At 44.6% G+C, this 27,080-nt stretch overlaps 1 protein-coding gene across 1 annotated transcript in view; it reads left to right on the forward strand.

Annotated features, from left to right (window-relative positions):
• The window catches only part of LOC121195762 (NACHT, LRR and PYD domains-containing protein 14-like), an 87,184-nt gene that overhangs the window by 50,746 nt on the left and 9,358 nt on the right, over positions 1 to 27,080 (forward strand). Inside the window, exons 7-8 of the mRNA XM_041059420.1 lie at positions 10,444 to 10,620; positions 16,581 to 16,757. Of these exons, the coding sequence (XP_040915354.1) occupies positions 10,444 to 10,620; positions 16,581 to 16,757 (354 nt within the window). The remainder of the gene's footprint in view (positions 1 to 10,443; positions 10,621 to 16,580; positions 16,758 to 27,080) is intronic.

Below are 27,080 nucleotides of genomic sequence, written 5' to 3' on the forward strand. Positions count from 1 at the left end.
GCTGGAGGAGAACATTGTCACTTTTGTGAAGAAGGAGCTGAAGAAGATCCAGAAGGTTGTGAGTCCAGATTACCCAGAATCCTCAGAGAGTCAGAGGGAGGATGAGGAGGTGTTGGACGGTGAGGATGAAGAGCAGAGGAGGAGCAGCAGAGAGGCTTTTGTGAAGATCACAGTGAACTTCCTGAGGAGAATGAAGCAGGAGGAGCTGGCTGACTGTCTGCACAGCAGTAAGAGGATTTCTCTAAAGATTCAACATGATGGACAAATGGGACATTTACTAACGTCTCAAGACGTGGAGGGAAATATGTTCATGTGTGTTCTTTAGGGGGATGAACATGTCATGTTTTCTTTATGAATCAGTCATTGATGTTGTTTCTTGTTTGTTCATTCAGGACATGTTGCTGCAGTTTGTCAACATAAACTTAAATCTGCTCTGAAGAAGAAGTTCCAGTGTGTGTTTGAGGGGATCTCTAAAGCAGGAAACCCAACCCTTCTGAATCAGATCTACACAGAGCTCTACATCACAGAGGGAGGGACTGGAGAGGTCAATGATGAACATGAGGTCAGACAGATTGAAACAGCATCCAGGAAACCAGCCAGACCAGTAACAAGCATCAGACAAGAAGACATCTTTAAAGCCTCACCTGGAAGAGATGGACCAATCAGAACAGTGATGACAAAGGGAGTGGCTGGCATTGGGAAAACAGTCTTAACACAGAAGTTGACTCTGGACTGGGCTGAAGACAAAGCCAACCAGGACATACACTTCATATTTCCATTTACATTCAGAGAGCTGAATGTGCTGAAAGAGAAAAAGTTCAGCTTGGTGGAACTTGTTCATCACTTCTTTACTGAAACCAAAGAAGCAGGACTCTGCAGGTTTGAAGAGGTCCAGGTTCTGTTCATCTTTGACGGTCTGGATGAGTGTCGACTTCCTCTGGACTTCCACAACACTGAGATCCTGACTGATGTTACAGAGTCCACCTCAGTGGATGTGCTGCTGACAAACCTCATCAGGGGGAAACTGCTTCCCTCTGCTCGCCTCTGGATAACCACACGACCTGCAGCAGCCAGTCAGATCCCTCCTGAATGTGTTGACATGGTGACAGAGGTCAGAGGGTTCACTGACCCACAGAAGGAGGAGTACTTCAGGAAGAGGTTCAGAGAGGAGGAGCAGGTCAGAAGGATCATCTCCCACATCAAGACTTCACGAAGCCTCCACATCATGTGCCACATCCCGGTCTTCAGCTGGATCACTGCTACAGTTCTGGAGGATGTGTTGAAAACCAGAGAGGGAGGAGGGCTGCCCAAGACCCTGACTGAGATGTACATCCACTTCCTGGTGGTTCAGTCCAAACTGAAGAATGTTAAGTATGATGGAGGAGCTGAGACAGATCCACACTGGAGTCCAGAGACCAGGAAGATGATTGAGTCTCTGGGAAAACTGGCTTTTGAGCAGCTGCAGAAAGGAAACCTGATCTTCTATGAATCAGACCTGACAGAGTGTGGCATCGATATCAGAGCAGCCTCAGTGTACTCAGGAGTGTTCACACAGGTCTTTAAAGAGGAGAGAGGACTGTACCAGGACAAGGTGTTCTGCTTCGTCCATCTGAGTCTTCAGGAGTTTCTGGCTGCTCTTCATGTCCATCTGACCTTCATCAACTCTGGAGTCAATCTGCTGTCAGAAGAACAATCAACCTCCAACTGGTCTAAACTGTTCAGATACAAACCTGATCCAACACAGCTCTACCAGAGGGCTGTGGACAAGGCCTTACAGAGTCCAAATGGACACCTGGACTTGTTCCTCCGCTTCCTCTTGGGTCTTTCACTGCTGACCAATCAGACTCTCCTACGAGGTCTGCTGACACAGACAGGAAGTGTCTCACAGACCAATCAGGAAACGGTCCAGTACATCAAGAAGAAGATTGAAGAGACTCCCTCTGCAGAGCAAAGCATCAACCTGTTCCACTGTCTGAATGAACTGAATGATCGTTCTCTAGTGGAGCAGATCCAACAGTCCCTGAGTTCAGGACGTCTCTCCACAGATGAACTGTCTCCTGCTCAGTGGTCAGCTCTGGTCTTCATCTTACTGTCATCAGAAGAAGATCTGGACGTGTTTGACCTGAAGAAATACTCTGCTTCAGAGAAGGCTCTTCTGAAGCTGCTGCCAGTTGTCAAAGCCTCTAACAAAGCTCAGTAAGTGTAGAGATAGTTGGATTTATTCATCATTATATAAAGACTCTGCTATTTTATTCAGCAGGAGGGAAAATAAATTCCTTTCTTCTTTAATTTCTTATCATCATCTCTGAGCTCTGAGCTTCATCACATTGAATCTGAATTAAAATAATGGATCCTACATTAAAGAGCCAAGTCTCAGCTTTAATTTGAGCAGGTTGACATCAGTATAGAAAGAACTGTGTGGGAGATTCAGCCCTTTTAGTGGTTCAAAAGTAACTGGACAAATACACATGAAGTGAAACAAACTCATCAGATTTAATATTTATTGTAAAATCCTTTGCAGTCATTGACTGTAATATCCATTATTATATTTTAAAGTGAAAGTGCTGAGATCCCAAATAACATATCATGTCTAACTGTCTAAATACTTACGGCATTGACTGTACATGTCTGTTTATTACTGATTGTATCATATTTTACTGTCATGTCTCCAACTTGTTGAGAATAAAACAGAAAGGATTTGAATCAGAGCCAATGAAAGATGATCATCAATGTAGAAACTCCTCATTGGTTAGCAGGTGGATAAAGAGCTGATATTTCTGCTTCACTCAACAAATCTGTGTTTGATGTTTGGCCCAGTTTTCAAATGCAGGTCTGTTAGTTTGCTGTGAGCTGCAGAGCAAACTGACAGTTTTGTTCCTTTGATTGTCCTTTCAACACAAATGTTATTTGACGTTTTCTTCATTGTTTCCTCTTCAGACTGAGCAGCTGTAACCTCTCAAAGAGAAGCTGTAAAGCTCTGTCCTCAGTTCTCAGCTCCCAGTCCTCTAGTCTGAGACACCTGGACCTGAGTGACAGCAAGCTGCAGGATTCAGGAGTAAAGCTTCTGTCTGCTGGATTGAAGAGTCCACACTGTAGACTAGAGACTCTGAGGTCAGTTCACTGTCTGTTACTTATATCTTTAATCCACAACTGAACCTGGTTTATCTTCATCCAGAACTTGAATCCATTCATCTTGAATGAATGACATTTAAAATAGTTGTTGTTCCATATTGTGACTTTTTCTTATCTCAGACTAAGAATTATTCCTTCAGTTTCACTTCATTTCAGTCAGTTGTCATGAATAATGTCTGTTGACTTCAATGAAACCTTCAGAACTCACACACTCGTATTTGTCACAGTCAGCAGACTAATGTTTTCTAAATGAAGTGTAGAAAATGTCCAGTGTGAGTTGTTCAAAGTCATTTTTATCACAACACAGAAGATCCTCACAACTAATACACACTGTGTGTGTGTGTGTGTGTGTGTGTGTTTTTATATTTAACACAAGTATGGTAAATTGTGGTCTTTTCTCATTGAGTTGAATTGACTTGTTAAATGTGTAAATGTGTTAAGGAGCAAAGACTTAAAGGACCACACTGTTGGTTTATAGATAGATAGATAGATAAATAGACTTTATTCATCCCTCAGGGGGAAATTGTTATGTTACAGCAGCAAGTAAAACAGTCACAAAAAGAAAGGAAAGGACAAGTTGACAGCTAACTGGCAGCACTTAGCAACTCTACAAAATACAGTGTAACAAAGTATAAAGACATAAAGAGTGAATGTATATATAAATATATATAACAAGAAAGATAACAATAATTAATAATAAAATAAAATTAAAAAAAAATAAAAACAGGGAGGAGAATAATATGTACAATAATATATACAATGTTGTAAAAATATAACCTGTCAGGTGTGCAGTGTGTACATTTATAATAGAAAAATAGAACCATGGTTCTCTAATGGTGGTATGTACAGTTGTGCAGCAGTGTATAGTTATGTACACATAATATACATATACTAGGGGTGTGCGATATGACGATATTAGATCGTGAAGGATTAGAAAGTGTTGACGATCTGCCAGAGGAGAGAGATCGTATTATCGTCTATAGGGCACATTCTATTAATTGCAGCTCTATGCTTGCGCACAGACGCACGAGAAGGTTTTTTTTGCCTTGGGCAACTAACAGCCCGCTTCACGTGAACATGACCAACCAATCATGGCGAAGTATGAGCAGTGCAGATTTTTTTTTTTTTTTTTTTTTTTTTACTAGCCTCGCTGTTTTAGTCAAGCTGTAGCGGGTAGCCTTGGCCGACAACGAAAGTGAAAGCTTGGAGTTGGTCCCCAAAAAGAACTCCACTTCAGTCGTATGGACAGTGTTGGGGAGTAACGGAGTTCATGTAACGCCGTTTCTGTCTTGGCCAACACATTCCTGTCTCGGCTCTGTTTTGCCGGCTGCGGCTCAAGCTCTCGCTCCTGCTGCTCCTCGTCCGACTCCATTCTGACCGACTGATCAGGCGAATAGCTCGTTTATTTACGTTTGTTTTCGTGGAGCTGGGGCTTCTGGGAAACGCATCGGGTTGCCTTCGTTCATTTAGAGAATAAATATAAACTCGTGAAACAGAGAAGTATCGCCACGTAATCCATTGATTTCAACAATGTAACTGTATTCTGAATACTATCTATTTAAACTGTAACTGTAATGGAATACAGTTACTCATAATGTGTATTCTGAATACGTAACGCCGTTACATGTATTCCGTTACTCCCCAACACTGCGTATGGAACTGGTTTGGGTTTTCTCCAAACGACAAAGCGCAAACAACTGTCATTTGTAAAGTTTGCACAGAGAAGGTTCGAGCTTCGGATGGAAACACAACGAACCTCTTTAACCACCTGAAGAGGCAGCATCCGAAACAATTAGCTGAGAGCCAAGCAGCGAGGCCAACCACACATCAGCCAGTGGTAACGGCTAAAGACATTACACAGAAACAACCAACTATAACACAAACCTTTGATAAAAGCACGCTGTGTGAGAGAAGTAGCAAACGGTGGAAAGAGGTGACTCTTTTATCTTTAGGGCTAAGTTTTTACATAGAGAATAGTTTGGTTCTAAATGAACTTCACTGTAAAAATGAACTGATAAAATCGTGATCGTGATTTTACTATTAAAAAACCGTGATGTGATATTTTTGCCATATCACCCACCCCTAATTTCTCCTAAAGACAGATCACATCTCTCTGATCACATCATGTTGAAAAGAATTCAACCTTATTGGTTTGTTAATTGTGTTTGTGCTCGATCAGTTTTGTGTTGACGACAAATTATTCAGTCGTCTGCCACACTCGTCTAAATATTTCATCCTTTCATATTTAAATATGTGCAGCTCTGATATTGTCAGTCCTTTAGTTTCATTTGTACCTTTTGGTAAAAGTCAGTCCATGTTGCAGCTAATGGACGTGAAGCTAACAGCAGCAGGTAGCTCACAGAGAGAGATCATCTTTAGCAGCTGTCACTGTTCACTGAGCTCAACTGGAGAAAAATATCCTGGAGTCAGAGAAAAATCCTGGACAGTAAAAATGTTTTTCTAATGGAGACGGCCTCATGATAACTTGGAGTGGAGTCAGATCAGAGTTCTCAGTTATTCCAAATGGTTTTCCTTATGGCTCCAAATAAAAGTCAAAGACTTGAGCAGGGTTTATTTAAAGGGCGACAGGAGCAGAGTCATGATGGGGACATGTTGGACAGGACAGTTTTTCAGCTTCCAGAGGTTGATGTTGTGGTCCATCAGTCAGTGAAGGTGAGGCTGTAGAGTGTGTGAGGGACATGAATTCTTCTGGAGCTTCTGGAGAGGAGAAAGGACTCTCTGTTGTAATGACTACAAAAAGAAGTTCCTCCGTTTCCTCCTGGGTCTTTCACTGCAGACCAATCAGACTCTCCTGCGAGGTCTGCTGACACAGACAGGAAGTGGCTCACAGACCAATCAGGAAACGGTCCAGTACATCAAGAAGAAGATTGAAGAGACTCCCTCTGCAGAGCAAAGCATCAACCTGTTCCACTGTCTGAATGAACTGAATGATCGTTCTCTAGTGGAGCAGATCCAACAGTCCCTGAGTTCAGGACGTCTCTCCACAGATAAACTGTCTCCTGCTCAATGGTCAGCTCTGGTCTTCATCTTACTGTCGTCAGAAAAAGATCTGGACGTGTTTGACCTGAAGAAATACTCTGCTTCAGAGGAGGCTCTTCTGAAGCTGCTGCCAGTTGTCAAAGCCTCTAACAAAGCTCTGTAAGTGTATAGATAGTTGGATTTATTCATCATTATATAAAGACTCTGTTATTTTATTCAGCAGGAGGGAAAATAAATTCCTCTCTGCTTTAATTCCTTATCATCATCTCTGAGCTCTGAGCTTCATCACATTGAATCCGAATTAAAATAATGGATCCTACATTAAAGAGCCAAGTCTCAGCTTTAATTTGAGCAGGTTGACATCAGTATAGAAAGAACTGTGTGGGAGATTCAGCCCTTTTAGTGGTTCAAAAGTAACTGGACAAATACACATGAAACAAACTCATCAGATTTAATATTTAGAGTAAAATCCTTTGCAGTCATTGACTGTAGTATCCATTATTATATTTTAAAGTGAATGTGCTGAGATCCCAAATAACATATCATGTCTAACTGTCCAAATACTTACGGCCTTGTCTGTACATGTCTGTTTATTACTGATTGTGTCATATTTAACTGTCATGTCTCCAACTTGTTGAGTATAAAACAGAAAGGATTTGAATCAGAGTCAATGAAAGATGATCATCAATGTAGAGACTCCTCATTGGTTAGCAGGTGGATAAAGAGCTGATATTTCTGCTTCACTCAACAAATCTGTGTTTGATGTTTGGCCCAGTTTTCAAATGCAGGTCTGTTAGTTTGCTGTGAGCTGCAGAGCAAACTGAGAGTTTTGTTCCTTTGATTGTCCTTTCAACACAAATGTTATTTGACTTTTTCTTCATTGTTTCCTCTTCAGACTGAGCAGATGTAACCTCTCAGAGAGAAGCTGTAAAGCTCTGTCCTCAGTTCTCAGCTCCCAGTCCTCTAGTCTGAGACACCTGGACCTGAGTGACAACAAGCTGCAGGATTCAGGGGTAAAGCTTCTGTCTGCTGGATTGAAGAGTCCACACTGTAGACTGGAGAGTCTGAGGTCAGTTCACTGTCTGTTACTGTTGTAGATCTTATATCTTTAATCCACAACTGAACCTGGTTTATCTTCATCCAGAACTTGAATCCATTCATCTTGAATGAATGAATGAATGAGATTTGAAATAGTTGTTCCATATTGTGACTTTTCTCAGACTAAGAATTATTCCTTCAGTTTCACTTCATTTCAGTCAGTTGTCATGAATAACGTCTGTTGACTTCAATGAAACCTTCAGAACTCACACACTCGTATTTGTCACAGTCAGCAGACTAATGTTTTCTAAATGAAGTGTGGTAAATTGTGGTCTTTTCTCATTGAGTTGAATTGACTTGTTAAACGTGTTAAGGAGCAAAGACTTAAAGGACCACACTGTTGGTTTATAGATATATAGATAGATAGATAGACTTTATTCATCCCTCAGGGGGAAATTGTTGTTACAGCAGCAAGTAAAACAGTCACAAAAAGAAAGGAAAGGACAAGTTGACAGCTAACTGGCAGCACTTAGCATCTCTACAAAATACAGTGTAACAAAGTATAAAGACATAAAGAGTGAATGTGTATATATATCTACAATATACACAAATTACAATATATACAAAAAGAAGGCAGCTGAGACCAGTCACAGTGTTTGGGATTTAGAGCAGGTACACACTGGATATAGATGTGAAAAAGCTGCTGTTTCCTAACAAATCCCACTTTATTTAACAATCATCTGACTGTTGAATCTCTGAGAAATGAAACATGGAGTGAATGAAGAGATCTTTGGATGACAGAGTTTAGGAAAGTTTTCAAAGCTCTGTTATGAATGAAAACCACTTTGTGCTCAGTCTCTGTTGAGTTGAATGAATGTTTTCGTTGTGGATCCAGGAAATAGACTCTACACATGAGAGACATGATAGAATGTGTTGAACTGCTCCTTCCTCCACCAGCCTATGATACCAAACTGCAGTGAGGACAAGCTCAGCGGGAGTCTGTTCTCTGAGCAACTAATTCCAGTAAGAGCAGTTTCCAATGAGCAGATCTCACACACTGACAAACTACAGTCTCCATGACTGGAGCGTCTGGCGGCAAAGGTCAGAACCACCCTCAGGACTTATTACAGAAGACAGTGCAACAGTGATTCATCAGTGTACAGATACATGTCAGTAAATGTTTACCACACTCCATGAAGATCAAACTGCAGCAAAAGCTCAGATCTTCTGCTACAGCTGCTCATTTCTACCTGTCAACAGGTGCAGAGCTCTTCAACAAACAGGTTTTACACCTGGTTAAAGTCACAGAGGTGATGATGATGAACGACACCATCAGATCTGATGTTTGTAAAAAGGCTGGAAGCTGTTTCCAAACAGAGCTGTGAAGCTGAGAGTTGAAGGACGACACCAACAACTCCTTTAATCTGCATCTGACATCTGACTGTTGTTTTCAGATCCAGCTGTGAACATGTGGACTTCTCATTTTAACTGCACAAACCTACTGAGCTACTAAATATATTGATCCTCTAATGACAGACCTGACTGATATGAATGTGTTGACATGAACAGGTGTGTAAATGTTGTGGTGACATGTGGATGATGTGTGTAGAAGGCTGACATGATGATGATCCACAGCAACAGAAGGACAAAGTCACTCTGCTCATGTTAGAGAGAAGCTCATTGATTAGGACATATCTGATTGGATTATCAATGATTTTCATCTTCATCTGTTATTCTTTATTCAGGTTGAGTGACTGCAGGTTGTCAGAGATCAGCTGTGCTTCTCTGGCCTCAGCTCTGAAGTCCAACCCCTCCCATCTGAGACACCTGGACCTGAGTGAAAACAGCCTGCAGGATTCAGGAGTGAATCATCTGTGTGGTTTTCTGCAGAGTCCAGACTGTGGACTGGAGACTCTGAGGTCAGACTCCATTGTTTACTTGTGTGCTGAGATGAATATGATGTGAAAGTTGTGCTTTATTCAGTATTTATTAGGTCAAATCTCCTTTGAAAGCTTTGAAAATGATTTGGATTCTGACTCTTACAGTCCACATTGACAGTGTCAGCAGTTTGACTGAGTTGAGCTTGTGTTATTCACAAAGTCTCATTGAGATCAGGATGTTAGACAAGAACTGATCTGTACAACACGTGTGAGCAGGTCTGAAGGCACAAGTGTTCATAGCTGCTCCCAATGGCCTCACTCACAGGCACAGTGAAAAGCCTGCTGTCACAGAGAGGACACGTGACCATGGTTTAAATACGGAGAGGACATTTTCACACAGTGTCTCCTGAAGACATTCATAGAGCTACACTCAGCTGCTGAGCTGAACAGGGACACAAATATTTGTGGAAGCAATGAAAACAGAGCAGAGAGAGAAGTTCAAACCCTGGCTCCTTTCTCAGCTCCACACAGCCGACCAATCACTGAGCCCACTGGGTGTCAGCGTCCCACTGTGTCTTTGTCACAGGGACACAGAACCCCCCTAAGCTGACAGCCACCAGGAAGGTGGGGCCAGGAATCCCAGAATGCAATGCTGGAACAGCACATTCAAATGTGTGAGCAGAGAATGTTGGATGAAGCTGAACTTGCTTTGGACCAAAGACACATGACTGGAATGTGATGAAATGTCTCATTCAACACACTGCACATGTGCTGAATGTCTGCAGCTTCTCAAACTCTCAACACAAACTTCAGTCACACACAAAACATCAAAGGCTCAAACTATTGTTTCACACAATATGAAAGATTTCATTTGAAACCTTAGTGAACACTTTGAAAACTTTCTTCCAAACTGTTAAACCTGAGTGTGAATGTGGGACTTTTTGAAGGAGATTTGAGCTCAGAGATTTGATGCTGATCCACACTGAGCATCTTGTTCAGCTTCATATTTCAAACTCATTGAATGAAGATTCAAAATCCAACACTTGCTAATTGACTCTTTACTTTGGAACAATTTCATCTTCACCTTCAGTTGACTTTTATATTTCTTCACATACAAAGCAAATATTCCACATTAAGACAGAAAGAAATGTTTCTTCACTCTTTGCTTTATGATCTGTGATGTTTATAGTGACTGAAGTTAATGAGAGCTGTGTTTGACTTTTAGTATCTGACTGTTTTTAAGCTGCATCCTGTTGGTTCAGGTGTTTGGAGTTTCCATTTTCCAAACTTGTACATTCTCAACCTTCTTCAGCTCTGAACAGATGATGAAACACTCAGCGCTTTCAAGCAGGAACTTTGTCTCCTAAACTCACATCTTTTATTCTTTATTCAGGTTGAGTCACTGCAGTTTGTCAAAGATCAGCTGTGCTTCTCTGGCCTCAGCTCTGAAGTCCAACCCCTCCCATCTGAGAGACCTGGACCTGAGTGAAAACTGGGACCTGCAGGATTCAGGAGTGAAGGATCTGTGTGGTTTTCTGCAGAGTCCAGACTGTGGACTGGAGACTCTGAGGTCAGACTCCATTGTTTACTTGTGTGCTGAGGTGAATATGATGTGAAAGTTGTGCTTTATTCAGTATTTATTAGGATAAATCTCCTTCAGAATTTCTAACATTCAAAGTGTGAAATGGTTGAAAGGAAGTTGTGAAAGTGCTGACTCTGATTTTCAAAGTGATTTTTAAATCTTTGAAAATGATTTTGATTCTGTAACAGGTATGGAATGAACCCAATTGCAGCACAAATCAGCATAAACAGTCTTTATTCAGCAAGTACACTCTAACCAGAGGCTCCAGTGCAGGTGAGTACAATAGGATTCAAACTCGGGTCTCCCGTGTGCTAGGCAAGCACTAAACCACAGGACCAACGGGGCAGACAGGGAGTATGGGAGACTCGTGAGCAGGTAATCAGTCCAACAGTTCTTAACAGGCTCAACGAGTTCAGGGAAGAGAAATGTCTCTAACTCACTGCTGGTGAAGTCTTGCTGGAAGGTGGTTAGAATAAGGGCTTGGCGTGGATCCGGAGGAGCTGAGGACAGAGGGGGTGAGCCGCCATAGAACGGTCCTGAACATCCTGGACAGATGGGGGCAAGGTCTGGGTACCACGATGAACCGACATATTGGCTGGCTGGTCGGGGTGTTGCCGATGGAAGTCGGCCATGAGGTTGGGGTCCACAATATGGCGAGCAGGGACCCAGGACCTCTTTTCAGGACCATAACCTTCCCAGTCCACAAGGTACTGGAGACCTCTACCCCGTCGACGAGAGCGGATCAGGCGACGCACGGCATACACAGGACCACCATCGACCATTTGTGGAGGTGGAGGGGGTGGTACTGCAGGGACCAAGGGACTGTTGTGGACTGGCTTTATCTTGGAGACATGGAAGTTTGGGTGAACTCTCATGGAACGGGGGAGCCTCAACCGGACTGCCACTGGATTGATGACTCTCTGGATGGTGAATGGTCCGATGAACTTCGGTGCCATCTTTTTGGACTCCACCCAGTCTTGGGTGGAGAGCCACACTTGCTGTCCCACTCAGTAGGTAGGTGCAGTAGTACGGCGACGGTTGGCAGTGGCAGCATAGCGACCCACAGAACGAAGGAGAGTGGAGCGAGCTTGGACCCATGTCCTGCGACAGCAACGGATGAAGGCTTGAACAGACGGACAGGAAATCTCCTTCTCTTGGACTGGGAACAGTGGTGGTTGATAGCCGTATGCACACTGAAATGGAGAGAGGCCTGTGGCGGAGCAGACAAGGGAGTTGTGAGCATATTCAGCCCACAGTAGGTGTGACGACCACGAAGAGGGGTTCCGAGAGGCCATGCACCGCAGGGCTGTTTCCAGTTCTTGGTTCATAAGCTCAGTCTGCCCATTGGTCTGGGGGTGGAATCCAGAGGACAGACTGGCGGTGGCACCCAACAGACTGCAGAACTTCCTCCAAAACACAGAAGAAAACTGGGGACCACGGTCCGACACCACGTCAACAGGGAGGCCATGCAGGCGGAATACATGGAGCAGAACCAACTGAGCGGTCTCTTTAGCAGTGGGTAGCTTGAGCAGAGGTACAAAGTGGACCATCTTACTGAAGCGGTCCACGATGGTCAGGATGACAGTGTGGCCATCAGAGGTGGGAAGACCAGTAACAAAGTCCAGGGATATGTGAGACCATGGGCGGTGAGGAACAAGAAGAGGCTGAAGCAGGAAGCGCTGAAGCTGTTTGCGGTTTTCAGGAACAGGCCAGGAGGTGACAGCAGAGACTTTGGCTGGGTCCATCTGAACGTTGCCTTGTGCCACAATGTACCCCAGAAAAGACACTGAAGGGACATGAAACTCACACTTTTCGGCCTTTACATACAGGGAATTTTCCAGGAGGCGCTGGAGAACAGACTGGACATGGTGAACATGTTGCTTTTTGGACTGGGAGAAGATGAGTATATCATCCAGATAAACAAAGACATATCGGTTGAGCATGTCTCAGAGCACATCGTTTATCAGAGCCTGGAAGACATGCAGGGGCATTGGTGAGGCCGAACGGCATTACGAGGTATTCGTAGTGTCCGGTTGGGGTGTTGAATGCTGTCTTCCACTCATCTCCTTCTCTGATGCGGATGAGGTGGTAGGCGTTGCGCAGATCAAGCTTGGAAAAAATGGTGGCTCCCTGGAGCAGTTCAAAGGCAGTGGAGATGAGTGGCAGTGGGTAACGGTTCTTTGTAGTGATTTCATTAAGTCCTCTGTAGTCAATACAGGGTCTCAATGTCTTATCCTTCTTTTCAACAAAGAAAAACCCAGCTCCGGCAGGTGATGAAGATGGGCGAATGATGCCTGCGGCCAAGGAGTCATTGATGTAGGTTTCCATTACTCTTCTCTCGGACTCAGACAGGGAGTACAGGTGCCCCTTGGGAGGTGACGTACCCGGCAGGAGATCTATGGCGCAGTCATAGGGGCGATGTGGGGGCAGAGATGTGGCTCTGGCCTTGCTGAAGACCTGGTGGAAATCATGGTACTCAGGAGGCACCCCGGTGAGGTCAGGTGAAAATCCGGAGCTGGAGGAGTGAAGCGGAGCTGAGGCTTGCTGCAGGCACCTCAGATGACAGGAGGAGCTCCACTCCAGAACGGCCCCAGTGGTCCAGTCAATATGAGGGTTGTGAAGGCGGAGCCATGGATACCCCAGGATGAGTGGCAGGCAGGAAGATCTCAGGATGTGGAACTGGATTGTTTCATGATGATTACCAGAAAGCAGCAGGTGAACAGGAGAGGTCTGATGTGTAACGGTGCCCATGAGGTGTCCATCTAAAGCTCTAGCAGGAACTGGATGAGGCAACGGAACCCGCTTGAGCCCCAGCTGGAGGACCACCTCCTCATCAATAATACAGGCATCAGCCCCAGAGTCAATGAAGATAGCCAAGGTGTGGGGGCCATCTTGAAGGAGGAGGCGGCCTTGAAGCAGGGGTCTTTGGTTTTGGGGAGCGGACAGGGCAGTTGAGCTCACCAGGATCTCCCCAACTACTGGTGAGCTCTGGCTTTTGCTGGATAGTTGGAGATGTAGTGTCCCGCTGCCCCACAGTAGAGGCAGAGATTGAACTTGCGGCGGCGCTCCTTCTCCTCCAGGGAGAGGGAGGTGCGACCCAACTGCATGGGCTCAGGATCCCCCATTTGCTGACCCAAAGGAGCGGAGTTGACTGCAGCAGCACCCCCACGGGAACGAGGTGGATGGAGACGTTGGGTTCCCCCTTGACGCTTCTCTCGTCGACGAGTCTGGATACGGAGGTCAGTGCGGATGGCTAAGTCAATCACCCCGTCCAAGGTGTTGGGGGTGTCATGAGATATCAGTTCATCTTTAATGTAGTCAGCCAAACCATGAAGGAAAGCATCGCAGAGGGCTGAACTGTTCCAAGTGCTTTGGCTGGCTCTGGTGCAGAAATCAATAGAATAGTCTGCCACTGTTCGCTCACCTTGTTTCAGTCCCATTAGTCCCCTTGCAGATTCTAAACCACAATTCTCAAAGCCAAAAACCTTGCGAAGCTCGGCAGCAAACAGGTCAAAGGTGGCACAGGCTGGAGACCGCCTCTCCCACTCCGCTGTTCCCCAGAGCCGAGCTCTGCCTGTCAGGTGGGTGATGACAAACGCTACCTTCGCTGGTTCAGAGGCGAAGGTGCGGGGCTGCAGGGCAAACAGAAGAGTGAGAAAGGGGCCACAAGTCTCTCGATCACCATCGTAACGCTCCAGGGTTCCCACCCGGGGCTCAGGAGCATCTCTGGGCGGAGAAGAGGCTGGTACAGGTGCAGGAGCAGAAGCCAATGCTTCAGGAGGACGGGCAGCTCCAGTGGATGAGGAGAACTGAGAAAGTTGGGCTGCTAGTTGTTGCATCTGTCCAGCTAATGCCGCTAGTGCTCGTTCCTGAGCCTCAGCAGCCTGTCTGGCTTCAGCAGCTGACTGTCTGGCTTCAGCAGCAGACATGGTCATCATAGCATGTTGCTGCAGGACACCCTCAATGGTCTCAAGGCAGTGGTGTAGGATTGTGTGCTGGGTCCATAGCTGGCCAGATTGTACTGTAACGGGTATGGAATGAACCCAATTGCAGCACAAATCTGCATAAACAGTCTTTATTCAGCAAGTACACTCTAACCAGGTGAGTACAACAGGATTCGAACTCGGGTCTCCCGTGTGCTAGGCAAGCACTAAACCACAGGACCAACGGGGCAGACAGGGAGTATGGGAGACTCGTGAGCAGGTAATCAGTCCAACAGTTCTTAACAGGCTCAACGAGTTCAGGGAAGAGAAATGTCTCTAACTCACTGCTGGTGAAGTCTTGCTGGAAGGTGGTTAGAATAAGGGCTTGGCGTGGATCCGGAGGAGCTGAGGACAGAGGGGCTGAGCCGGGGAGGTGAAGCTGAGTGCCGAGCAGCCACAGGCAGGTGAAGGATGGAGAACAGGCAGGCAGTAGTCGTAGTCAAAGACAGAAGGCTGGTGGGTTACCGGGACAGAGACGTGAAGCAAGGTCAGGAGCAAAACGGGTCGATAACAGGTAAGCAGTCCGGAAATAAGTGCTGGAGAGTCAGACATGTGAGCGAAGACAATCTGGCAAAGAGTGAGGGGATAAGGCTGCATATATACTGGGTTGATTGGTGAGCAGGTGGAAGTAGTTGGGCAGATGAGGGGGTGTGGCTGAGCAGCAGGGCAGGAGAGGGACAGAGCAGAATGTGACAGATTCTGACTCTTACAGTCCACATTGACAGTGTCAGCAGTTTGACTGAGTTGAGCTTGTGTTATTAACAAAGTCTCATTGAGATCAGGATGTTTGACAAGAACTGATCTGTAAAACACGTGTGAGCAGGTCTGAAGGCAGGTCTGAAGGCACAAGTGTTCATAGCTGCTCCCAATGGCCTCACTCACAGGCACAGTGAAAAGCCTGCTGTCACAGAGAGGACACGTGACCATGGTTTAAATACGGAGAGGACATTTTCACACAGTGTCTCCTGAAGACATTCATAGAGCTACACTCAGCTGCTGAGCTGAACAGGGACACAAATATTTGTGGAAGCAATGAAAACAGAGCAGAGAGAGAAGTTCAAACCCTGGCTCCTTTCTCAGCTCCACACAGCCGACCAATCACTGAGCCCACTGGGTGTCAACGTCCCACTGTGTCTTTGTCACAAGGACACAAACTGTGGGACACAGACCCCCCTAAGCTGACAGCCACCAGGAAGGTGGGGCCAGGATTCCCAGAATGCAATGCTGGAACAGCAGATTCAAATGTGTGAGCAGAGAGTGTTGGATGAAGCTGAACTTGCTTTGGACCAAAGACACATGACTGGAATGTGATGAAATGTCTCATTCAACACACTGCACATGTGCTGAATGTCTGCAGCTTCTCAAACTCTCAACACAAACTTCAGTCACACTCAAAACATCAAAGGCTCAAACTATTATTTCACACAATATGAAAGATTTCATTTGAAACCTTAGTGAACACTTTGAAAACTTTCTTCCAAACTGTTAAACCTGAGTGTGAATGTGGGACTTTTTGAAGGAGATTTGAGCTCAGAGATTTGATGCTGATCCACACTGAGCATCTTGTTCAGCTTCATATTTCAAACTCATTGAATGAAGATTCAAAATCCAACACTTGCTAATTGACTCTTTACTTTGGAACAATTTCATCTTCACCTTCAGTTGATTTTTATATTTCTTCACATACAAAGCAAATATTCCACATTAAGACAGAAAGAAATGTTTCTTCACTCTTTGCTTTATGATCTGTGATGTTTATAGTGACTGAAGTTAATGAGAGCTGTGTTTGACTTTTAGTATCTGACTGTTTTTAAGCTGCATCCTGTTGGTTCAGGTGTTTGGAGTTTCCATTTTCCAAACTTGTACATTCTCAACCTTCTTCAGCTCTGAACAGATGATGAAACACTCAACGCTTTCAAGCAGGAACTTTGTCTCCTAAACTCACATCTTTTATTCTTTATTCAGGTTGAGGGGCTGCAGGTTGTCAGAGATCAGCTGTGCTTCTCTGGCCTCAGCTCTGAAGTCCAACCCCTCCCATCTGAGAGACCTGGACCTGAGTGACAACTGGGACCTGCAGGATTCAGGAGTGAAGGATCTGTGTGGTTTTCTGCAGAGTCCAGACTGTGGACTGGAGACTCTGAGGTCAGACTCCATTGTTTACTTGTGTGCTGAGATGAATATGATGTGAAAGTTGTGCTTACAGTAAAGTGCAGACATCACACTGATATTATACTGATCCAAAAAAGTCAGCCCATGTTGCAGCTAATGGACGTGAAGCTAACAGCAGCAGGTAGCTCACAGAGAGAGATCATCTTTAGCAGCTGTCACTGTTCACTGAGCTCAACTGGAGAAAATTATCCTGGAGTCAGAGAAAAATCCTGGACAGTAAAAATGTTTTTCTAATGGAGACGGCCTCATGATAACTTAGTGGAGTCAGATCAGACTTCTCAGTTATTCCAAATGGTTTTCCTTATGGCTCCAAATAAAAGTCAAAGACTTGAGCAGGGTTTATTTAAAGGGCGACAGGAGCAGAGTCATGATGGGGACATGTTGGACAGGACAGTTTTTCAGCTTCCAGAGGTTGATGTTGTGGTCCATCAGTCAGTGAAGGTGAGGCTGTAGAGTGTGTGAGGGACATGAATTCTTCTGGAGCTTCTGGAGAGGAGAAAGGACTCTCTGTTGTAATGACTACAAAAAGAAGGCAGCTGAGACCAGTCACAGTGTTTGGGATTTAGAGCAGGTACACACTGGATATAGATGTGAAAAAGCTGCTGTTTCCTAACAAATCCCACTTTATTTAACAATCATCTGACTGTTGAATCTCTGAGAAATGAAACATGGAGTGAATGAAGAGATCTTTGGATGACAGAGTTTAGGAAAGTTTTCAAAGCTCTGTTATGAATGAAAACCACTTTGTGCTCAGTCTCTGTTGAGTTGAATGAATGTTTTCGTTGTGGATCCAGGAAATAGACTCTACACATGAGAGACATGATAGAATGTGTTGAACTGCTCCTTCCTCCACCAGCCTATGATACCAAACTGCAGTGAGGACAAGCTCAGCGGGAGTCTGTTCTCTAAGCAACTAATTCCAGTAAGAGCAGTTTCCAATGAGCAGATCTCACACACTGACAAACTACAGTCTCCATGACTGGAGCGTCTGGGGTCAAAGGTCAGAACCACCCTCAGGACTTATTACAGAAGACAGTGCAACAGTGATTCATCAGTGTACAGATACATGTCAGTAAATGTTTACCACACTCCATGAAGATCAAACTGCAGCAAAAGCTCAGATCTTCTGCTACAGCTGCTCATTTCTACCTGTCAACAGGTGCAGAGCTCTTCAACAAACAGGTTTTACACCTGGTTAAAGTCATAGAGGTGATGATGATGAATGACACCATCAAATCTGATGTTTGTAAAAAGGCTGGAAGCTGTTTCCAAACAGAGGTGTGAAGCTGAGAGTTGAAGGACGACACCAACAACTCCTTTAATCTGCATCTGACATCTGACTGTTGTTTTCAGATCCAGCTGTGAACATGTGGACTTCTCATTTTAACTGCACAAACCTACTGAGCTACTAAATATATTGATCCTCTAATGACAGACCTGACTGATATGAATCTGTGTTGACATGAACAGGTGTGTGAATGTTGTGGTGACATGTGGATGATGTGTGTAGAAGGCTGACATGATGATGATCCACAGCAACAGAAGGACACAGTCACTCTGCTCATGTTAGAGAGAAGCTCATTGATTAGGACATATCTGATTGGATTATCAATGATTTTCATCTTCATCTGTTATCCTTTATTCAGGTTGAGGGGCTGCAGGTTGTCAGAGATCAGCTGTGCTTCTCTGGCCTCAGCTCTGAAGTCCAACCCCTCCCATCTGAGACACCTGGACCTGAGTGACAACAACCTGCAGGATTCAGACCTGAAGGATCTGTGTGGTTTTCTGCAGAGTCCAGACTGTGGACTGGAGACTCTGAGGTCAGACTCCATTGTTTACTTGTGTGCTGAGATGAATATGATGTGAAAGTTGTGCTTTATTCAGTATTTATTAGGTCAAATCTCCTTCAGAATTTCTAACATTCAAAGTGTGAAATGGTTGAAAGGAAGTTGTGAAAGTACTGACTCTGATTTTCAAAGTGATTTTTAAAGCTTTGAAAATGATTTGGATTCTGACTCTTACAGTCCACATTGACAGTGTCAGCAGTTTGACTGAGTTGAGCTTGTGTTATTCACAAAGTCTCATTGAGATCAGGATGTTTGACAAGAACTGATCTGTACAACACGTGTGAGCAGGTCTGAAGGCACAAGTATTCATAGCTGCTCCCAATGGCCTCACTCACAGGCACAGTGAAAAGCCTGCTGTCACAGAGAGGACACGTGACCATGGTTTAAATACGGAGAGGACATTTTCACACAGTGTCTCCTGAAGACATTCATAGAGCTACACTCAACTGCTGAGCTGAACAGGGACACAAATATTTGTGGAACCAATGAAAACAGAGCAGAGAGAGAAGTTCAAACCCTGGCTCCTTTCTCAGCTCCACACAGCTGACCAATCGCTGAGCCCACTGGGTGTCAACGTCCCACTGTGTCTTTGTCACAGGGACACAGAACCCCCCTAAGCTGACAGCCACCAGGAAGGTGGGGCCAGAAATCCCAGAATGCAATGCTGGAACAGCAGATTCAAATGTGTGAGCAGAGAGTGTTGGATGAAGCTGAACTTGCTTTGGACCAAAGACACATGACTGGAATGTGATGAAATGTCTCATTCAACACACTGCACATGTGCTGAATGTCTGCAGCTTCTCAAACTCTCAACACAAACTTCAGTCACACTCAAAACATCAAAGGCTCAAACTATTATTTCACACAATATGAAAGATTTCATTTGAAACCTTAGTGAACACTTTGAAAACTTTCTTCCAAACTGTTAAACCTGAGTGTGAATGTGGGACTTTTTGAAGGAGATTTGAGCTCAGAGATTTGATGCTGATCCACACTGAGCATCTTGTTCAGCTTCATATTTCAAACTCATTGAATGAAGATTCAAAATCCAACACTTGCTAATTGACTCTTTACTTTGGAACAATTTCATCTTCACCTTCAGTTGACTTTTATATTTCTTCACATACAAAGCAAATATTCCACATTAAGACAGAAAGAAATGTTTCTTCACTCTTTGCTTTATGATCTGTGATGTTTATAGTGACTGAAGTTAATGAGAGCTGTGTTTGACTTTTAGTATCTGACTGTTTTTAAGCTGCATCCTGTTGGTTCAGGTGTTTGGAGTTTCCATTTTCCAAACTTGTACATTCTCAACCTTCTTCAGCTCTGAACAGATGATGAAACACTCAACGCTTTCAAGCAGGAACTTTGTCTCCTAAACTCACATCTTTTATTCTTTATTCAGGTTGAGTTCCTGCAGGTTGTCAGAGATCAGCTGTGCTTCTCTGGCCTCAGCTCTGAAGTCCAACCCCTCCCATCTGAGAGACCTGGACCTGAGTTACAACAACCTGCAGGATTCAGGACTGACTCATCTGTGTGGTTTTCTGCAGAGTCCAGACTGTGGACTGGAGACTCTGAGGTCAGACTCCATTGTTTACTTGTGTGCTGAGATGAATATGATGTGAAAGTTGTGCTGACAGTAAAGTGCAGACATCACACTGATATTATACTGATCCACACTGAGGATCTTCATGGTAAAGTCTGTTTTCTTCTTCTGTGGTTTAGTCCACTGACTGTGGCAGAGCAATGTTGAGCTACAGATTTCAAAGCTTCATTTAACAAGAAAAAAGCTTCACTCTTTCAATCACATCCAAGTTTTTTCCACACTCACATCAACAAATATATATTCAGTATTTTCTTCTTCCAACACGACTAGAAAGTGATGAGACTAAAGTCAAAGTGACTCAGATACAGCTCTGGAAAAAATTGAGAGACCACTGCAAATTCTTCTGAAATCAATATCTCTACAGGTATGACAGCCATTCCATTCCTGTGTATGTTGAATTCCAACACAAGCACACCTCAGTCTACTTAATGAGGTACTGATTAGGTGATCACCTGAACCAAATCCTATTTAATGAGGAAAAGTATAAAAACCACTGCTGTTGTCATCACTATGCTCTTGCAATAGGACTGGATGGGTGGCACAAACAGTGCTGGTAGTACCTCAAAAGTAATAGCAATCAAAAAAATAACTATTGACCATGCCAAAACAGTTGAAAAGAAAAGTTTTGTTTGAGGAAAAGAAAGAAAAAAGAGGAAAATTCTGGCTTTACTGGCAGAGGGATACAGTGAGCGTCAGGTTGCTTCCATCCTTTAAATTTCTAAGATGGCTGTTCATAAGAACAAGGTCAAGCAGCAGACACTGGGGACAACAAAGCTACAGGCTGGCAGAGGGCGAAACGACTCTCCACTGACCAGGATGACCGTCAACTCATGCGAATGTCACTCAGCAACCGTAGGATGACATCAAGTAACCTACAAAAAGAATGGGAAATGGCAGCTGGGGTGAAGTGCACGGTGAGAACGGCTCGAAACAAGCTTCTAGGGGCAGAGCTCAAGTCGTGTAAAGCTAGAAATAAGACCTTCATCAATGAGAAGCAAAGAAGAGCCAGGCTGAGGTTTGCAGAGAGATCATAAGGATTGGACCATAGAGGACTGGAGTAAGGTCATCCTCGCTGATGAGTCCAATTTTCAGCTTTGCCCAATACCTGGTCATCTAATGGTTAGACGGAGACCTGGAGAGGCCTACAAGCCACAGTGTCCCACACCCACTGTGAAATTTGGTGGAGGATGGGTGATGTGCTTCAGCAAGGCTGTAATCGGGCAGATTTGTCTTTGCGAAGGACGCATGAATCAAGCTACGTACAAGGTTATCTTGGAAGAAAACTTGCTTCCTTCTGCTCTGACAATGTTCCCCAACTCTGAGGATTGTTTTTTCCAGCTGGACAATGCTCCATGCCACACAGCTTGGTCAATCAAGGTGTGGATGAAGGACCACCAAATCAAGACCCTGTCATGGCCAGCCCAATCTCCAGACCTGAACCCAATTGAAAACCTCTGGAATGTGATCAAGAGGAGGATGGATGGTCACAAGCCATCAAATATACCTGAGCTGCTTGAATTTTTGCATCAGGAGTGGCATAAAGTCACACAACAGCAACGTGAAAGACTGGTGGAGAGCATGGCAAGATGTTTGAAAGATGTGATTGAAAATCGGGATTATTCCACCAAATATTGATTTCTTAACTCTTCCTAACTTAAAACATTAGTATTGTGTTGTTTAAAAATGAATATGAACTTGTTTTCTTTGCATTATGTGAGGTTTGAGAACACTTCATCTTTTTTGTTATTTTGACCATTTGTCATTTTCTGCAAATAAATGCTCTAAATGATAATATTTTTATTTGGAATTTGGGAGAAATGTTGTCAGTAGTTTATAGAATAAAACAAAAATGTTCTTTTTACTCAAACACATACCTATAAATAGTAACAACGGAGAAACTGATCATTTTGCAGTGGTCTCTTCATTTTTTCCAGAGCTGTATTCAGAGCAAACTCAGCATGTTTGTTAAATGTCGTCACCGTTACATGAAGTGAAAATCTTTTCCATTTTGTCTCAATCATTTGTTGCCTTTCCTCCAAACTTCAGCCTGACATGTTTGTTCTCTGTCAAAACTTTAGGATCTTTAGTAGAATCTGAAACAAATGTCAACAACATGAGTTTGTATAGATGGAGCCACTGGTGGAGCTGGACGAGTTTAAGAGCTGAAGTCACTATGTCTTTATTGAAGCAGCAGCATGTTGTCATTAATATTAATGAGAGCTGTGTTTGACTTTTAGTATCTGACTGTTTTTAAGCTGCATCCTGTTGGTTCAGGTGTTTGGAGTTTCCATTTTCCAAACTTGTACATTCTCAACCTTCTTCAGCTCTGAACAGATGATGAAACACTCAACGCTTTCAAGCAGGAACTTTGTCTCCTAAACTCACATCTTTTATTCTTTATTCAGGTTGAGTCACTGCAGGTTGTCAAAGATCAGCTGTGCTTCTCTGGCCTCAGCTCTGAAGTCCAACCCCTCCCATCTGAGACACCTGGACCTGAGTGAAAACTGGGACCTGCAGGATTCAGGAGTGAAGGATCTGTGTGGTTTTCTGCAGAGTCCAGACTGTGGACTGGAGACTCTGAGGTCAGACTCCATTGTTTACTTGTGTGCTGAGATGAATATGATGTGAAAGTTGTCCTTTATTCAGTATTTATTAGGTCAAATCTCCTTCAGAATTTCTAACATTCAAAGTGTGAAATGGTTGAAAGGAAGTTGTGAAAGTGCTGACTCTGATTTTCAAAGTGATTTTTAAAGCTTTGAAAATGATTTGGATTCTGACTCTTACAGTCCACATTGACAGTGTCAGCAGTTTGACTGAGTTGAGCTTGTGTTATTCACAAAGTCTCATTGAGATCAGGATGTTTGACAAGAACTGATCTGTACAACATGTGTGAGCAGGTCTGAAGGTACAAGTGTTCATAGCTGCTCCCAATGGCCTCACTCACAGGCACAGTGAAAAGCCTGCTGTCACAGAGAGGACACGTCACCATGGTTTAAATACGGAGAGGACATTTTCACACAGTGTCTCCTGAAGACATTCATAGAGCTACACTCAGCTGCTGAGCTGAACAGGGACACAGATATTTGTGGAACCAATGAAAACAGAGCAGAGAGAGAAGTTCAAACCCTGGCTCCTTTCTCAGCTCCACACAGCCGACCAATCACTGAGCCCACTGGGTGTCAACGTCCCACTGTGTCTTTGTCACAGGGACACAAACTGTGGGACACAGACCCCCCCTAAGCTGACAGCCACCAGGAAGGTGGGGCCAGGATTCCCAGAATGCAATGCTGGAACAGCAGATTCAAATGTGTGAGCAGAGAGTGTTGGATGAAGCTGAACTTGCTTTGGACCAAAGACACATGACTGGAATGTGATGAAATGTCTCATTCAACACACTGCACATGTGCTGAATGTCTGCAGCTTCTCAAACTCTCAACACAAACTTCAGTCACACTCAAAACATCAAAGGCTCAAACTATTATTTCACACAATATGAAATATTTCATTTGAAACCTTAGTGAACACTTTGAAAACTTTCTTCCAAACTGTTAAACCTGAGTGTGAATGTGGGACTTTTTGAAGGAGATTTGAGCTCAGAGATTTGATGCTGATCCACACTGAGCATCTTGTTCAGCTTCATATTTCAAACTCATTGAATGAAGATTCAAAATCCAACACTTGCTAATTGACTCTTTACTTTGGAACAATTTCATCTTCACCTTCAGTTGACTTTTATATTTCTTCACATACAAAGCAAATATTCCACATTAAGACAGAAAGAAATGTTTCTTCACTCTTTGCTTTATGATCTGTGATGTTTATAGTGACTGACGTTAATGAGAGCTGTGTTTGACTTTTAGTATCTGACTGTTTTTAAGCTGCATCCTGTTGGTTCAGGTGTTTGGAGTTTCCATTTTCCAAACTTGTACATTCTCAACCTTCTTCAGCTCTGAACAGATGATGAAACACTCAACGCTTTCAAGCAGGAACTTTGTCTCCTAAACTCACATCTTTTATTCTTTATTCAGGTTGAGGGGCTGCAGGTTGTCAAAGATCAGCTGTGCTTCTCTGGCCTCAGCTCTGAAGTCCAACCCCTCCCATCTGAGACACCTGGACCTGAGTTACAACAGGAACCTGCAGGATTCAGGAGTGAAGGATCTGTGTGGTTTTCTGCAGAGTCCAGACTGTGGACTGGAGACTCTGAGGTCAGACTCCATAGTTTACTTGTGTGCTGAGATGAATATGATGTGAAAGTTGTGCTTTATTCAGTATTTATTAGGTCAAATCTCCTTCAGAATTTCTAACATTCAAAGTGTGAAATGGTTGAAAGGAAGTTGTGAAAGTGCTGACTCTGATTTTCAAAGTGATTTTTAAAGCTTTGAAAAAGATTTGGATTCTGACTCTTACAGTCCACATTGACAGTGTCAGCAGTTTGACTGAGTTGAGCTTGTGTTATTCACAAAGTCTCATTGAGATCAGGATGTTTGACAAGAACTGATCTGTACAACACGTGTGAGCAGGTCTGAAGGCACAAGTGTTCATAGCTGCTCCCAATGGCCTCACTCACAGGCACAGTGAAAAGCCTGCTGTCACAGAGAGGACACGTGACCATGGTTTAAATACGGAGAGGACATTTTCACACAGTGTCTCCTGAAGACATTCATAGAGCTACACTCAGCTGCTGAGCTGAACAGGGACACAAATATTTGTGGAAGCAATGAAAACAGAGCAGAGAGAGAAGTTCAAACCCTGGCTCCTTTCTCAGCTCCACACAGCCGACCAATCACTGAGCCCACTGGGTGTCAACGTCCCACTGTGTCTTTGTCACAGGGACACAGACCCCCCCTAAGCTGACAGCCACCAGGAAGGTGGGGCCAGGAATCCCAGAATGCAATGCTGGAACAGCAGATTCAAATGTGTGAGCAGAGAGTGTTGGTTGAAGCTGAACTTGCTTTGGACCAAAGACACATGACTGGAATGTGATGAAATGTCTCATTCAACACACTGCACATGTGCTGAATGTCTGCAGCTTCTCAAACTTTCAACACAAACTTCAGTCACACTCAAAACATCAAAGGCTCAAACTATTATTTCACACAATATGAAAGATTTCATTTGAAACCTTAGTGAACACTTTGAAAACTTTCTTCCAAACTGTTAAACCTGAGTGTGAATGTGGGACTTTTTGAAGGAGATTTGAGCTCAGAGATTTGATGCTGATCCACACTGAGCATCTTGTTCAGCTTCATATTTCAAACTCATTGAATGAAGATTCAAAATCCAACACTTGCTAATTGACTCTTTACTTTGGAACAATTTCATCTTCACCTTCAGTTGACTTTTATATTTCTTCACATACAAAGCAAATATTCCACATTAAGACAGAAAGAAATGTTTCTTCACTCTTTGCTTTATGATCTGTGATGTTTATAGTGACTGAAGTTAATGAGAGCTGTGTTTGACTTTTAGTATCTGACTGTTTTTAAGCTCCTCCTTGAACCGTCACCTTATCGTGGTGGAGGGGTTTGAGTACCTGAATGATCCTAGGAGCTATGTTGTCGGGGCAAATTGCCCTGGTAGGGTCTCCCAAGGCAAACAGGTCCTGGGGGACGGGTCAGACCAAGAACGGTTCACAAACCTCCCATGAATATATTTAAAACAAGGTCAGCTACGTCGCCCGGTATGGCGCAGCCGGGGCCTCACCCTGGAGCCAGGCCTGGGGTTGAGGCACGCACGCGAGCGCCTGGTGGCCGGACCTCTCCCTACGGGGCCCGGCCGGGCAATGCCCGAAGGAACGACGTGGGGCCGTCCTCCCGTGGACCCACCACCTGCGGGAGGAAACATAGGGGGCGGGTGCAGTGTGAATTGGGCGGTGGTCGAAGGCAGGGGCCTCGGCGACCCGATCTCAGGGCACAGAAACTGGCTCTCGGGACATGGAATGTCACCTCACTGGGGGGGAAGGAGCCTGAGCTGGTGCGGGAGGTTGAGAGATACCGACTAGAAATAGTCGGGCTCACCTCCACGCACAGTTTGGGCTCTGGAACCCAACTCCTTGAGAGAGGCTGGACTCTCTTCTATTCTGGAGTTGCCCGCGGTGAGAGGCGGCGGGCTGGTGTGGGCTTGCTTATAGCTCCCCAGCTCAGCTGCCATGTGTTGGAGTTTTCCCCGGTGAATGAGAGGGTCGCCTCCCTGCGCCTTCGGGTTGGGGAGAGGTCTCTTACTGTTGTCTCGGCCTATGGGCCGAACAGCAGTGCAGAGTACCAGACCTTCTTGGAGTCCCTGGGAGGGGTACTGGATGGTGCTCCAACCGGGGACTCTGTCATTCTGCTGGGGGACTTCAACGCCCACGTGGGCAGCGACAGTGACACCTGGAGGGGCGTGATTGGGAGGAACGGCCTCCCCGATCAGAACCCGAATGGTGTTCTGTTGTTGGACTTCTGTGCTAGTCGCAGTTTGTCCATAATGAACACCATGTTCAAGCATAAGGGTGTCCATCAGTGCACATGGCACCAGGACACCCTAGGCCGAAGGTCGATGATCGACTTTGTGGTCGTGTCGTTTGACCTTCGGCCGTATGTCTTGGACACTCGGGTAAAGAGAGGGGCTGAGCTGTCAACTGATCACCACCTGGTGGTGAGTTGGATCCGCTGGCGGGGGAGGAGGCCTGACAGGCTCGGCAGGCCCAAACGTATTGTGAGGGTCTGTTGGGAACGTCTGGCTGAACCCTCTGTCAGGGGGGTCTTCAACTCCCACCTCCGGGAGAGCTTCAACCAGATACCGAGAGAGGCTGGGGACATTGAGTCTGAGTGGACCATGTTCTCTGCATCTATTGTTGATGCGGCC

This window comes from Toxotes jaculatrix, chromosome 16 (genome assembly GCF_017976425.1).
Source record: "Toxotes jaculatrix isolate fToxJac2 chromosome 16, fToxJac2.pri, whole genome shotgun sequence".
Classification (NCBI taxonomy): domain Eukaryota; kingdom Metazoa; phylum Chordata; class Actinopteri; family Toxotidae; genus Toxotes; species Toxotes jaculatrix.